This window comes from Cygnus atratus, chromosome 3 (assembly GCF_013377495.2).
Source record: "Cygnus atratus isolate AKBS03 ecotype Queensland, Australia chromosome 3, CAtr_DNAZoo_HiC_assembly, whole genome shotgun sequence".
NCBI lineage: Eukaryota > Metazoa > Chordata > Aves > Anseriformes > Anatidae > Cygnus > Cygnus atratus.
This window is the reverse complement of record NC_066364.1, coordinates 101,674,881-101,689,915: the sequence shown is the minus strand read 5'-3', so window position 1 is coordinate 101,689,915 and position 15,035 is coordinate 101,674,881. Positions and strand designations below refer to the sequence as shown.

General features: G+C 43.8%; 1 protein-coding gene across 2 annotated transcripts in view; it reads left to right on the top strand.

The window, feature by feature from the left end:
- The first annotated feature begins 1,445 nt into the window (after positions 1-1,445).
- Positions 1,446-15,035, top strand: part of SMYD2 (SET and MYND domain containing 2) — a 28,870-nt gene continuing 15,280 nt past the window's right edge. The window contains exons 1-4 of one of the 2 annotated variants that reach the window (XM_035564925.2): positions 1,446-1,745; positions 4,633-4,696; positions 11,378-11,488; positions 13,124-13,184. In XM_035564925.2, the coding sequence (XP_035420818.1) occupies positions 1,564-1,745; positions 4,633-4,696; positions 11,378-11,488; positions 13,124-13,184 (418 nt within the window). In that variant the 5' untranslated portion in view covers positions 1,446-1,563. The remainder of the gene's footprint in view (positions 1,746-4,632; positions 4,697-11,377; positions 11,489-13,123; positions 13,185-15,035) is intronic. The other variant, XM_035564916.2, reaches the window with a different exon arrangement.

The window sequence follows — 15,035 nt, the reverse complement described above, 5'->3', positions numbered from 1 at the left end:
TGCTCATGAACTACAAGTGGCACCAGAAACATTTACATTCTCTTCAGTGCTTTACTCATATTTCTGAAAGGAATATTCTTTTGGTGCTATATCAGGGTATTGTAAAACTGATAATTGCATGCAGCATACTTGTGCACAAAACAATAACATTTTATTAGCACAGACAGCTTTAGCTGTTTCTCTTGGGTTGTGTTTTATAGCATACTGAATTTCAATAATAGATTTATTCTTAATGTTAGTAATTATTTTGAATAAAATCAGTGTTGTTTTTTTTTTTTCTTGGAGTATAAATTTTGTTATATTTACAACATGGCTGTTGATGTGATATTCAGACTTGTTGGTGTGACAGCAACAGGGACTTGCAACAACAGGGCCTTGTTTGTTTCTTTGCTGCTTAATTTCTTTATTATCAAGAGAAGCCTAACCCTTTATGCTGGCTGATTATGACAGTTTCCCATTAATTCCATAGGACTTTTTGTGCTCAGACTACTGGATATTATCCAAAAGCCCCAGGACAGGGCAGTCAACTTTCCATTCTCCACTCCATGACCTGGGAGCCACAATACATGGATGACAACACTGGACTGGCTGAGGCCCTGACACGACTCAGAGGCAGGGGGTGAGCTGCCCAGCTCTGGAGGTGCCTTCCCTTGACTTGTTTTGTGATCTCCTGCCCATCCCACCATCCTTGGTGGTCTTGCTGCCCCGTACTACCAGGCATATGGCCAACCCCCTGCTGTTGCAGCCCTGCAGTGCCTGAGGTAAACCAGGATGGGTGCTGGGGGGGACCCGGACAGCACCTTGCCCTAGTTAGGAAGCAGGCCATGAAACCAGCAGCCAGATCTGAGCAGCAACTGCCCATGATTCTGTGGCCTAAGACTTGTGTCTTCGGAGGCCCTACTCCTGCTCTAGACGGGGGCTCTGGTGTTGGCGGTGCTAAACCTGGAGCTGGGGTCAGCCTCTTCTCACAGGTAACCAGCGATAGGAGTAGAGGGAAAGGCCTCAAGTTGCGCCAGGGGAGGTTTAGGTTAGAAATTAGGAAACATTTCTTCTCAGAAAGAGCAGTCAGGCATTGGAACGGGTTGCCCAGGGAGGTGGTGGAGTCCCTGTCCCTGGGGGTGTTCAAGGAAAGGTTGGACGTGGTGCTTAAGGACACGGTTTAGTGGCTGATATTGGTAGTAGGGTGATGGTTGGACCAGATGATCTTGAAGGTCTCTTCCAACCTTAATGATTCTAGGATTCTATAATGACCAGACAACCCATTCCAGGCTCGCTGCTCACAGCCTGGCTCCCGAGTAGGGCTTTCCACGGCGTGCAGCCTCGGCCCCGTAGCACCGGGTCCCCCCTGTGCCTTCCCCGGGGCGGGTGGGCGACTTCCCGGGCGCCCCGCCCGGCGCCACCGGGTTGCGGGCGGCTGCGCCCTGGCCGCCCGGAGGAGGCGCTCGGCGGCGGCCCTGCCACCGGGCGGGACCCGGCCGCGGCCTTCCCGGGCGCCCGCTGCCGGCGTTGCCGGCCCGGGTCCCGCTTCCCTCAGCGATCCCGGCTCCCCTTCCCCGCGGCGGGATGCGCTCGGAGGCGGCGCCGCAGCCGGGCGGGCTGGAGCGGTTCGCCAGCCCCGGCAAGGGCCGGGGGCTGCGGGCGCGGCGGCGCTACGCCGTGGGGGAGCTGCTCTTCGACTGCCCGGCCTACACCGCCGTGCTGGCCGTGGGCGAGCGGGGCAGCCACTGCGACGGCTGCTTCGCCAGGTAGGGCGGCGGGACGGGGGGGCCGGGGCGGCTGAAATGAAAATAATCTTTTATTTTGTGGTACTGCCTGCTGGCGGTGCCTCCCCCCCGGCTCGCCGTGGGAGCAAAGCTTGCCTCCCCTGCAGCGGTGCCGTGGGGAAAGGCGGTGCTTCAAGCTGCTTTTCCTCGCTGAAGAGGTCCGGAAAACGAGGGGAAGCAACAAAAAATAAAGTTTCGCTGTTCCTTGTACGCTCACAGTCGGTTAGATGCACGGGTGACTTCTTGTGGGATGTTTAAGTGAATCCCTCCGGTTTTGTAGCGGCGTGATGTGCTCCCATTTTGATGAGGTTTGACAGGGGAGGAAGGGGCTGTGATTGCCAAATCCATGCTCTGCGTTTCCGCGTTGCGAATGCCTTATCTGTGTAGTGCTTCCTCTGTGTCCAAACACGTAGTTTTTTGGTGTTTTTACGAAGGCCGAGCACAGGCAGCACGATGAGATGAGAGGCTCGTCACTGCAGGGCCACGAGCATTTCCCAACCCGAAGCCGTTTCACAGCTCCAACAGTCCGCGTGCGGCCCCAGCCTGCTGCATCCTCCAGCTTCCCTCCCCGGCTGTGTGCCAGGCAGCGTGAAGGAGCCCCACTGGTATTCCTCTGGTTGCCATTGACCTCTCGATGACAGCCACTGAAGCAAAAAATATATTAGTTTTGGCTTAACCTTAGAAAGTTAGTCACAGACATCACACCATTGCTCTTAATTTTCAAAACCAGTAGGGTTTTTTTTGCAAGGCCGCTGAGGAAGCGCATTGCCTGACTGGTTATAACTCAGAGCACATGGTAGTGGGTGCCCCAGTAAAAGAAAACCACTGTTGGGCTTTTAGTCTTGTTATCAGTAAGTGCTGCATGCATGTGTAGACTGAGAAGCAGACCAAAGAATATAATTACTACACTCTAACAGGTCTTTTCGTCTCTTGTCCTGTCATCTCAGCTCACTTATGCTTTTCATTTTCTTCTCTTTTATCTTGATCTTGTCCATTTTCTTTCTGCTTTACATCACCTACTTATATTACCTATTCACTTTACTCACTTTCTCTCGTTGCATATGAGCACCTAGTGAAACCAGTGAAATAAGTACCATTAATTTGAAAATACTGTAGAACTGAGATGATTTCCCCCTCCTTCACACCTGTGACTTTAGCTAGCCCTGTAGTTTGTTTCTTTTTTTTTTCTTCTTGTGTCTAACCATAAATTTCCTTTTGTCAAAGAAACTGGCTGCTTGCCTATCATATCCAGAAGATTTCCCTCTGGAAGGAATACTTTCCATTCTCAGTTGACGTGGAATAATATTGTAGTGATAATAGTTACCTAAGAATACTTAGGTCTCAGGGAATAACTTTTAAAGATCATCAGGGACAGTGTATTTAAATGCTGCTTAATCTCCATGCCAGCTTCTCCCATGAAGTTCTGGAGGAGCACAATGATCATGGAAAACACAGTGAATGCAGTACCACAGGAGTTGCAGTGCAGTAGTCCAAAACCTATTTCACTCCGGAGCGATGTTCCTGTAGAAGGAAAAAATCTCACTGATGTGTGTAACTGGATCTGTCTGTGCTCAGAAACGGTATCTGCACCCAGTTGCACTACAACTGAACTAGAAATAAACTAGCATATATAACCAAAAAAAGGGCCTGATTTTAACTCTGTTCGTTGAAATTGCAGTGTTAGGAAGGTTGTGGGGCCAGCCCTGGGCTTGCAAAGAGATGCTTTTCTGTGCCATCATAAGACCGTTGTAGTAAAATTGACAGATTGAGACTCGAAAGATGTATTTGTGTCTGGTGATATTTGTTGCTTTAAATAGGCAGCTGCACTCAAGGTACATGCTGTCAGCCAGCAGTCGTGATGTTAGCCTGCCACACTGGTGTCTTCAATGTCTGCTTTGCCTAGGCCTTACAGACTCCACATGACAGTGACCTCTGTGAAATGCTGTTCGCTGTCATGTTGGATGAGGACACTTGCCCGTGTTTTACTCAAATGTGCACCTTATAAAAGTTATCTCAGTTTAAGACAAATTTTGTTGCAACTTATACTGGGTGTGTATACATTTTAGATTATTTGGTACCACAGAGATCTCTACTTCTGTCACATCAAAATGTCACATGTTGGGTGACACATTGTATGTTTGATGGGTCCTGCTACAGCACATGTACCTTGAAGCAGAAAAGGACCTTCATTTTGGCAGTTCCCTGTGCTGGGATACATGCAGATATTAAAAAGTGCAAGCCTTAGGTGACCTTAGAATACACAGCTGTCCCAGCAGCCATTAGCAGGACAGGACAGTAAGAAGCTGTGTGGTGACAGATGATACAGATTATTTCGTATTTTAACATGTTTTCTTGGTGTTGGGAGGTGGTTACTCACAAAACAGCAGTCATGCTTTCTGTGGCCAGACAGAGAAGGAATGAAACTGGAAGAGCAGAAGCAAAAAGTTAATATTGGTGAGCAACTATATGGAACAACAGGGAAGTTTTGAAAATGAGGAAAAGTTAGCTATAGGCATGCAGCTTGCAGTGGCAAAAAAATGATACCGTCAGTCCAGCAGCATAGCATCACACATTTCCAAACCTGGTAATTTAGGACAACAGAGTTGCTTTTGCATAATAACAGATGTTAGGGAAAAAAAAAAGCTTTTGAAACTCTAAACAAATCAAAATGGTGTCTGCTGTCCAAAGGTGGAAGCTGCATTTTTCTGAAGGAAATGCAATTTTTGCTGTGAAATCTTTGCTATACTTGGTTGATTGTGGTGTTACTAGATTAGTCCCCAGTAAGTGGTGCATCTCTGTTAGTGATTCAGGATACACTTGTATTTCACTCAGCTGTATTGAATAGAACAACTTTTGTTTTCTTTTTAAGGAAAGAAGGATTGTCCAAGTGTGGAAGATGCAAGCAGGCCTTTTACTGCGATGTGGAATGTCAGGTATGGCAATGCAATTTGTGAGGATGCGGGGAATGCTGAACACAATTTTTTGTGTGTCATTAGTTGTAGTTGTCATTAGTTGCCTCTAGTTGTAATTCTGGGTAATAGTAGACCAGGCAGCTTCAACATCGCACAGATGCTGACCATGGAGTTGTACATTGGACAGTTACAGGATTTGGATGTGGTCTGCGTGAGTCTTTCAAGATCAGTAGCTCCAGGGCTTGGTACCACTGAGACTCTGATTAGAGCTGCCTGTCAGCCCACTAATTATGTCTGTATTAGTTCTTTTTTTTAAGCACAAACCAGATAATTTAACATTAGCTCACTAAGCTGGTAGGAGAGTCTGTGTCTAAGGAAAAAATCAAATCACTAAATATCTATATTAAGATCTTAAGGGCCTTCTTTTTAAAGAATCTTTGCAAATATTGTGGGTGGCTGCAACTGACAGTAGTCAAAACCATTTGAAAACTACCATGCTTTGTCTCTAACTCACTTATTCTGGCATTCTTTTATATACTTTGTATTTTAAAAACCTCACAAAGCAGAATATGAGTGTGCACCAGAGTGAAGCAATATGAAGACTTCCAAACATTTGTTTTAATTACATTTTTACTTACTGGAATAGGTATCTTTCAAAAAATATTTTTCCACGATCTAGTACCCGGAATGCTTTTATTTCAAGGCTGTATCTTATTCTCCCATTGTGCAAGTTGTAATGTTCTCCTTCTGTTGCCTCCCCCACCTTCCAGCTTGCCTACACTGTCTTAGTACGTTGTGAGTGAAACAAATGGCCTTTTTGGTTTTGAAGCAGCATTTGGACTCTCAAAATGCTTCAAAGAAATAAGATTTTTTTTACAGTATTTGCAATATTGAAAGATTGTCAGCCAGCAGTTGTCCTGAGAAGAAAGGAAACATTTACTGTGTGAGCATTCTTAAAACCCTTGAGAGAAGTCTGGAAGAGTTTTTAAAGACAGTGTAGTGAAAAACCATGATTCGTTCATGAGAAATGCTTACTTGGAAGAAATGCTTCCATTTGACATTATTTGTTAGCAAGCTCATAACTAGGCGAGGGAAGGAAATACTTGGAAAAAAAATAATTTGCTGTTTAGCACTTTCTATCTGAGATTCTGAGTTTCTTCTCTTACCATACAAGAGAAGCAGCGATGGTTTGTGGCTCACAATGGTTTGAGAAGCAGATAATTGTCATTGCAAGGTTTACTGAAGTAGGAAGTCTCCTGATTTGTGCCAGGAAATACAGCAAGTAGATATCATGGTGGAAGTACTCGACTTACTTATGCTGGTCTGCAGACCTTTTACCTACAAGTCCCTTCTTCAGTCCCTCCCTCAGCATCCTTTTGTCTGTCCTGCAACCATGGCAAAGTTTATACTATAAGCACAAGTAGGCTTTTTTTTTTTTCTCTTCTCTTTCCCCCTGGATAAAGTCTTGTCCATGTTTTACTTTCTTAACTCTTTTTTATTTTCCTTGTGGTCAGAATTCCCTTTTTATAGCAGGGCATCTTCCAAGAAGATAAAACTGAACAGCTGAAACTGAGTATCCTTAAAACAGGAGGAGATAATGCTCAGCAGAAGTCTGTCTGATATGTTAATGCGCTAAATTATTTTCTACCTTTAGGTGGGTAGTATGATCCTTAGGCATAAAGGTGTTTGATGCTGCGATGTCTAGACAGTAGTATGACATGCACAGGTACTAGCAATTTACTCTTGCTGATGACATGCATATGGCTTTTGACTTCTTAGTTGATGTAACATTGTCTTCCTTGTGTTGGGCCTTTCTGAGTCAGTCTTAGGAAATTTGTGAATGTTGCTGAGATCAAATTCTTTGACATTATTTCAAAGTTACGTTCGAGCATAATATTCTCTGGAAACTGGTCTCCACTGACTGTACGTGACGCACAGACAATCTGCGCTGTATCTTCATCCCTGTCTTGTTCAAAGGCACTTTTCAGCAGTTCAGGAATTTGTTGTCAGAGCCAAAAAGGACATCTTTGCTTGATACTGAACTTGTAACTCTGGCACGTACAGTAAATATTTCCCTTTTGCCTCCATGGATGTGAGACTTCTTCATGTGATGCTAGTAAGGGCAAGGCTGTACTTGAAAATTGTTGTGTCGTTGTTCATTCGTTTTTTATTTTTGGTTAATTTTTTCTGTAAATCCACATCTTCTTTGCTTAGTTCAGCTAGAAATTATATGTACCCTAAAAGGACATGGTATGATGTCAGTGTTGGTTAGTCCCTTGTTATTCTAATAAAACTCAATGCAATTCAGTTTGAGAACTGTTCATTGCATGATGCATTCTGTATGGGATGGAATAACAGTTTCTTCTCAACTTACTCTTTTCTTAAAGACTGGCTATACCATCATTCATTTAAAAGATTTTTTTCTAGTGGTGCAGAGAGGTGGATCAGAAGGAGATGAGAAAGGTGCAAAGTGTGCAGCAGGCAACAGATTTTTTGGATGTCTTTTTCAGAATAATAGATTTTATAATCGCAGACATCTTCCTTTCTCTAGAGTGCATTTTGATTGAACAAGATTGTTTTTTTTTTTTTTGTCAGAATAACTTGGTTCTTGAAAGCAAAGTTAGCGACATTGCACGGATTTCCTTGAAGGCATCATTTGGACTGCTGTCTGAAGCCATACAATAGCCTTGTTTTGAGGTTCTTAAAACACTTTCCAAGCATTTAATGAACGAAGCGTCACAACGGTGTCTGTAGCATTTCTCTCCCTGCAAATGGGGTATAGATGCACAAATATGCGCTGACTTGCTGACACAGGTGGTGAAAGGGTGCATCTCCTGCCATATGGCCAGGCATTTAGCACATAGAGTAAGTCCTGCGTTGCAGTGTCATTTCTTTGCCCTGGTCACCAGGGAGAGGTAGCGCTGAGGTGTGAGCGCTTGATCCCAGGGGAAAACAAAGTCTTGCAGTGGTGTAGGGGCTGATTATTTTCAGGCTCGCTCTGGGCCTGGTGCTGATATGCACCCATTGGCTTTTTTGCTGTACTATTTTGCTTCTAAGACGTATAGCCTTAAGTCTGATCTGTGTTTGCACAGGCATGGGTTCAGTTGCAGATGTGGGGCACGTGAGAGTGGAAGTCACCTTCGCTGCTGGACCTTGCTGCCTTGATTTTTCAGTGGGTCGGCTGGGTGCAGCTGAGGATGTAGCCTGAGTTTGCTGCTGCTTTCCTTTCCCAGCCCCTAATCCAGTTCTCCTTTTAAAAGGGTTTGTGAGTTCCAGCTGATTCGTACCAATTCTGCTCTTCACTATTGGCTCCTCAAAGCCCAGGCCTGTTATTATAGTAGTGGCTTTCAGACCCCATCTGCAGCTGTTCAGGTCTTGACTTCTTAAATTATAATAATTTTAGTCAAACAGCAGGAGACCTGTGCTTATCTTTTCTCCTCAGAAATTAGCTGCTGAAACACTCTGAAGAGAAATGTTTTAAGAGGGTTATGTGGCTGCAATTGTGGAACTGGTGAACTTGAACCAGCTACTGGAGCTCCTCTTTCTGTTATTACACATAGCTATTATTTATCCCAGACAGAGTGGAGATCAGCTAGCCAAAGTGCAGAAAGAGATGTTTTTGTCATGACTTTCCGCATTTGAAATACATTTTGCGTCAAATATTTAGGGGTTATTCTTAACATGTCATGTTAAAGAGTGTTGTAGTTGGTATTTCTGGAGTAAGGGAAACGTGTATTTTTGTCAGCTAGTAAGCCTCAAAATGGAGTTGGAGATCTGGAGGTGGCACTAAGCGGGTGTGTTTTAAATGGGACCTTGCAGAAATTGTCCAATCCTCTTTGGCAAGCTGTAGGAGACACAAAAATCTCACTGTAGCAATTCTGAGCAAGAGGAGTTTGACACTGCAAGGCCCTGGTTAAGCCTGCATTTGGCAAGAGTCCATTCCCCTGCCCAAAAACTTTGTTCTGGGTAATTTTTTTTGATCAATGTCTCCTGTCAGCATTCTGAACATTAACCCATGGAAGTCAAATACTCTCTCTGGCACGGCATTCAATAAATGGTGGTAGGGAAGGATGTGAAAGGTGTGTGAAACTCTTGCCTTTGCCACTTGATGAAGGACTGTGTGGGAACTTTACTGGAAAATGTCAGGGATCAGGAGATGCCTCACTGAAATTCAGTTAGAGACTAGGATGTCATTGGAGCGTAATCAGGTTATGAGCATTTGAAGAAGTGGGCTTAACCCCTACACTGGCTTGTCAGGCATTTCTGTCAAGTATTTGTGTGTGTTTCTTCTCGATCAAGTGAAATACAATGGAAAGTTTACATCCCACTGAAAAATTCCGTGTGAGGAAGGAGGTGCCAGGAGATTTGTTTGGGCTTGAGTCTTATTCTTTGAGAATTACTTGTCTTTTTTTTTTTAATGCTGAGGTACATGTCAGCGTTCTGGGAATTAATCCAGTAGCCCTGGACGGTGGAATCATTTTGAAGAACTCGATGGAGAAGATTGTTTCCATGCTTTGATGTGAAAAGCACAAGGTTTAAAGAGCTTCCGTTCCAAAAATGTTGTCACTTACTCCTAAACAAAGGGAAAAATACTGAGGGTGTAATGAAAATAGGAAGAAAATACCATTAATGTAGAATTAGGGATTCTGCTAGAACAATGCTACCTGTTATAATTCACACTACTTAGAGAAAACCGTGGAAGAGAATGCAAAATACAGTCCTGCTGAGATGGCAGGGAAAGCTGCTGTCACGGGGTTTCCATCCCAGGTATTACTCAGTCCTCAGTGCTCTCTCTTCTTGTAGTGTTTCAGGCTTTTATCTCATTTCACACAATTCAGCCATATCTTGTCCCTTTAACCTCCCTACTAGTTCACATAACTCAGTGTGATTCTGCCTGGGGAAGGATTTTAATTAGCAATGCGTAAAGAAGAAAGGGAACGGACGGGTCTTTCAAAACACTGCTTTGAGACACGCACGGGATTCTGCATTTGATTTTGTTTTGTTTTATCAGGTGATCTCTCCTGTTTGTTTAACCGGCGTGTAGGAGTGCTGGTGGTACAAAACTTGAGTTTCTTTTCCTTCGCTTCTTGCACACCCAGAAAAAAGGCTGAAGCTGGCAGGTGGTGTGGGTGCGCCAGAAGGGGTGAGAGATGAGGCCTTTACTTTGCAAATCTTTTCTGCATTAGGGGTCCTGTGGATTCCTAAACAAAGACTATCAGGAATTTTCCAGAAAGAGTCTTGGGGCATACATAGGAAGGGAGCCTCTGTGGGGGGGATGCACTTTGTAGTGTGACAGCTGTAGGACAGTTGAGAGTGTAATTTCACATGACATGATTACAGCGTAATATACTATTTTAGTTTGCCTGGTCTGCACAGCCATGTCCTCTTAGAACAGCTACGCTTTAGCTCCTTTCAGGCGGCCTGTGCACTGGTTTTTAGGGGAGAAATACCATCCTGAGGTATTAAGGGCAATGAGGCTGACATTGTGAGGGGCCGAATACCCTTGCAACGTTGCGCGGCTTCAAGTTCTGCACGAGGCTGGGGCGGGCATTCACCTTTCTTTTAATAATAGAATAAACTCCGAAAGCTGCTCGTACACTGAGCAATTAAATGTCCCTTTTCAGTGGAAGTGGAACGTCCCTTTTCAGCTTTCTGTGGGCTACAAGAAGCTTTTCAAGTTTTTACTTTCAATCAATTAGAAATTTGTGGGATTTGTTGTGATTCCATTCCTCTGCTGCTGTTTACCACCAGTTTAAATCTGGTCTGAAAGAAAAATTGGTGCTCCCTCTACAGGCAGAAGACTGTGGGTTTATTCTAGCACACGAAATGTGTCTGGAGAGAGAGACAGAAATAAATAATTGCGCATTGCTTGAATGTAGAAGAAAGAACCTGAACGCACCTAAACAAAGATATAAAATGAAATTTGATGCAGTCTGGGGACAGCCCATGCCCAGCTCTGCTTGCCATTGCAGTGTTAATCTGATTCTGTGCTAATCTTTGAAACTTTCAGTTGCTGTGGAGGAAGTCTGTAGGGTGCAAAAAGCCAGTTGCTTGTGCTATCCCTCCAAGTTTTATCGCATGCTGAGCTAGGAGTGTACTGTACATTCTTAATGAAAATGAGTTTGTCTTTGTAAGTGTGTTTTTGTTGCCCAGCTGTAGTCTTATTCTACAACATTTAAGGAAAAAAATCTGGTAATTCTGTTCAGTAAGTCTGGTTTTGACCTTACATATACTCGTTCGTAGTGATTGTGAATCCATTGACTTCAGACACATTACTCCTGATTACACAAGGGTCATGTCATAATGAGGGGCCAAGGTATTAAATGGAAATGAACCCAATAAAACCGTCAAGCTTAGACCTACTCTGTCCTCACATGCTTGATCTGAACAATAAGAACTGGTGATTTATAAATCATGTTGTCTGTTTGCTTCTTCACCATTTAATTCTTTTTTTCCGTTGAATTAAATGAAGATGTTCTGACCTTAGCTCATCCCTTGTGAATTTGTTTGAAAAAAGCAGGATAGCTGTACCCCTCCAATGTGACTCAAGCTTTTGTTCAGAATTAGTGAGCGTCATCTTATTTTTTTAAAGGAAACACATTTTACTTGACCTCCAGGATCTGGCGGGACTTGCTGTATCCTCTTTTTCATCACTTTATCTTCACGGCCTATTTTTTGACAAATATTTTTCTACCTTTGCAGAAGGAAGACTGGCCAATGCACAAGCTGGAGTGTTCCGCCATGTGCGCTTTTGGGCAGAATTGGAATCCCTCGGAGACTGTGAGGCTAACGGCGAGGATCCTTGCCAAACAGGTGAGCAGAAGGCTGGGCTTGGGAGGTGCGTTCCTACTCCGGGTGCCAAGGAAGGCAGGAAGATGAAAATTGACCTACAGTAACTGTCCCCGCAAAGCACATGCCTGCTGGCTTCCTGTGTACAGAGCACGAACAGCTGAACGAGAGCACCGTCAAACCGCTGCAGCAGTGTCAGGGCCATCCTGGTAGTCAGCTGCAGACTGATGGGAAGACAGTGAAATGCCAGTGAGGTTTTAAGCTGTACAGCTATAGCTTGTCGCCAAGGTAATGGTTGAACAGAGTCCAGTGAAGTTGACCGCTAAGTTTCACGATGTGCACAGTGTTTCAGCCTCTGTTCTGGTTGATGGGAGCTTGTGGTGACACGTGTGGAGCCTCACCAAAGCCGTGCTGGTGGCAGAGAGAGAAGAATGAGCCTTGGTGGTGTATGTGGTTAAAGTCTGAGGAATGCTCCCAGTGTTACCTCTCTGCAAGCACAAACATCTTTATGAAGCAGTTGTGTGTTGTACTATTTTTCAGCTATAACTCTGTAGCACTGTACTCTATTATGCCCCATGCATTTGTGAGTCAGCAACACCTCTGAGACACGCAGGTGTCAATGTTTACCATTACTGGAGTTCACTGATGAAAAACAGAGACTGAAAGAGAAACCTCAGGCTCTTGGTGTTTGGCGAGAAAGAACGTTAGTAGTAAGGCACTGAGACTGCAATGTCAACAATCATTTCAGCGTTCCTCACTATATGGAAACTGAGGATAACACAGGTCCTTACAGCGAGGGAAAGGATCCATGAGTTTCAAGGTTATTACACTGTGTGTCTTCGTAGAGCTCTAAACTCTCTCTGCAAAAACAAATCCTCTTTGAAGCATATTAGTGTGTTTGAGGTCTGCTTATGTGACAAGGGTGACCTGGATATTATATGTAGTGAGGATTTTGGTGGCCTGCTGGGAAGGTAGCTGCTCTGCTTGCTGTGTGTGCCGATGCGTGTGTGAATGTATGTGTGTGTGACTTAATTAAAGCATGGTTTAGTGGTGATCCACAAACAAAATCGAATGTTTAATGACAAAAAGTCATTGGAATAAATTTGTGCTTTTATTGCTTACAGGGAGGGGGGAGAACCCTACATGTCATATAAACGCTAAATATGCAAACCATAGTCCCTGAACCTCAGCTGCTGGGCCACCTGCAAAGCCATATTTAATGGCCAAGATTACAAAGAAGTGGCCTTAGGCCAACAATGGAGCATTGCTTTTGAACTCTGTCAACAGCCAGTTTATTCACTTTCCTCAAAGCAAAGCCTGTCTCCTGCCTGCTTGCTATTGTTAGCAGCTTTCTGGGTGTCTAGAACAAAGCAAATGACATATTTAAAATACTGTTCAGTTTATGTATATAAATTTGATAGGAGTTAATCTTTGGCTGCCTAATTTGGTGCAGAGCGAATATTGCTGTGGCTTTACTAAGGGCAGTCCATTTAACTCATTGCTGGTTGACTTCTATAAATTCCATACATGTGTGGATTTGAGTTATTGTTTGATTTACAGGTAAGGGTTCCCAGCTTATAAAGAACAGACAAAAGCGCCTAATTAGAAACATTAAAATATTTTCTTGTTGTTGCTTTTTTTTTTCCTCCTTATTGCTAGAAAACTCACCCTGAAAAAACACAGTCAGAGAAGCTGCTTGCTGTAAAAGAGTTTGAGTCACGTAAGTAAAAAAGGCTTGCAGGTAAACAGACAGTTATTTATATTCATGTTTGCTTTACCCCTTTCTCCCCCTCCATCAAAACCTTTCAGAGCATCTGACTTTTTTTTTTTTGAGAAAGGGGTAAACAAAGAGAATCGTGGTTCCTAGTTTTTTTGAAAGTGTAGTGCTCTTATTTCTTCTTCTCTCTCTCTTTTTTTTTTTTTCTCACCCTTGGCTGCTTGTGGGGGTTGTGAAACAAGGGTGAAAACGTAGACAAAATTAATTATGTAGCATACATCCATCTCATGGCTTTTCTGGTACTCTAGTGTCTTTTGAGAATTGTAATGTTGTAAAATTAAAATAGCTGGTATTTGTTACCAGGAGGCATAAAATCAGAGACAGCACAGTTGCTTGATGGTGACAGTGACTAAGGGGCTAATTGCAGAACCCTCTGGACTGTGCTTCAATATCTGTCACTGCCAGTCAAATCTGACATGTTATATGTGATTGTGTTGAAATTCCATGTCCTAAGTGCTCCAAAATAATCCAAGGAAGGAGATGAGGCAATGGCTTGCTTTTAACTGGAAGGCTACTCTTCATGTCTTGTGAGGCAGTTAGAAATTGAGCAACTAGGGGACTAGTAACTGTCCTGGCATAGTTTTCACTGGTCTGTCATTTCTCTTGGTGCTGGAGGCAATATACAAGGAGACAATAGGTTTGTGTACTCACAGTTCTCGCTGATGGCTTCCAAAACCCTTTGTAAAATGCTGAATAAATGCAGCCATTGCTAGAACCTGAGGTAGCAGAGTAACCAAATACAGCAAAATTACAGCTTTATTTGCTTCCTGTACGAAACCTTCCATCACAGCTCTTGAGACAGCTGGGGAAATAAGGGGGAAAAGTGCCAATGTTTGACTTTGCCTAAGGCAAGGATAATTTTTGCAGGTAGGTTAGTAAGTGTGAGGTTGAGGAAGATGGGTAAGTGCTGAAATAATTTCTCTGTATTCTTCTGTGTTGCAGCGTGTCTTCAATAATGTATTAATTTGGGAGCTAAAAGGCTGAAGTGTGTGGTTTTTTTTTTTTTTTTTTTTTTCTGTTGCAATGTCTCCCTTGTGCTCTAGGAGCCCTTGTTTTGTTTCTTTTTTGCTAGTAAGATTCCCCTTACTCTTTCTGCCCTTTGACTCTCCTCTCACCACACTTTTGACGTGTTCAGGATTAGCCTTACTCTTCATAACAACCTGCACAGGAGAGGAAAAGGCACCTGGCTTTCAGCTGGAAGCTGAAATCTATTATTTCTGGCTTGTCCTAATCATCATCAAATTGTTGCATTTCATTTCTCCCAATATTTTTGGTGACCCTCACTCACATCTGCTCTTACAAATCCTTTCCCCCTTCTTCCACTGTTATGCACCCTTTTCTCTTCCAGCATGTGTTTCTCTCTACTGGTACTTTGAGCTGAAGAGGGGAAACTGATGTGAAACTCTCCCATCAGCTGAGAGTTGATGTGCTCCCTTAGAGCAGGAGAGAGCTGGTGGCACTGCTTCTATGAGAAGGAGTATGTGGAAAACCTTTCCAGTACTCTGCTCCTGAGGCAAAAAGGGCCTAAGGGAAAGAAGGAACCCGGAGTTTAGAGTTACCATCTTGCTCGCTCCCCATGGACAAGGCATAAAAGGGTCCTGTGGGCCACAGCTTTGGCTAGAACTTGTCAGGGGCCTGAGGGTAAATCTGCAAACAAACCCCTAAGGGAATACAGTTGGCAGGTGTGCCAGGACATGTCCCTGATGTTCCTGCCATCTTCTGTTATCCTCATACACCTGCAGATCAAACGCTCCTCCTTAACAATCGCCCTCCAGCCCACAGAGACATGAGTGT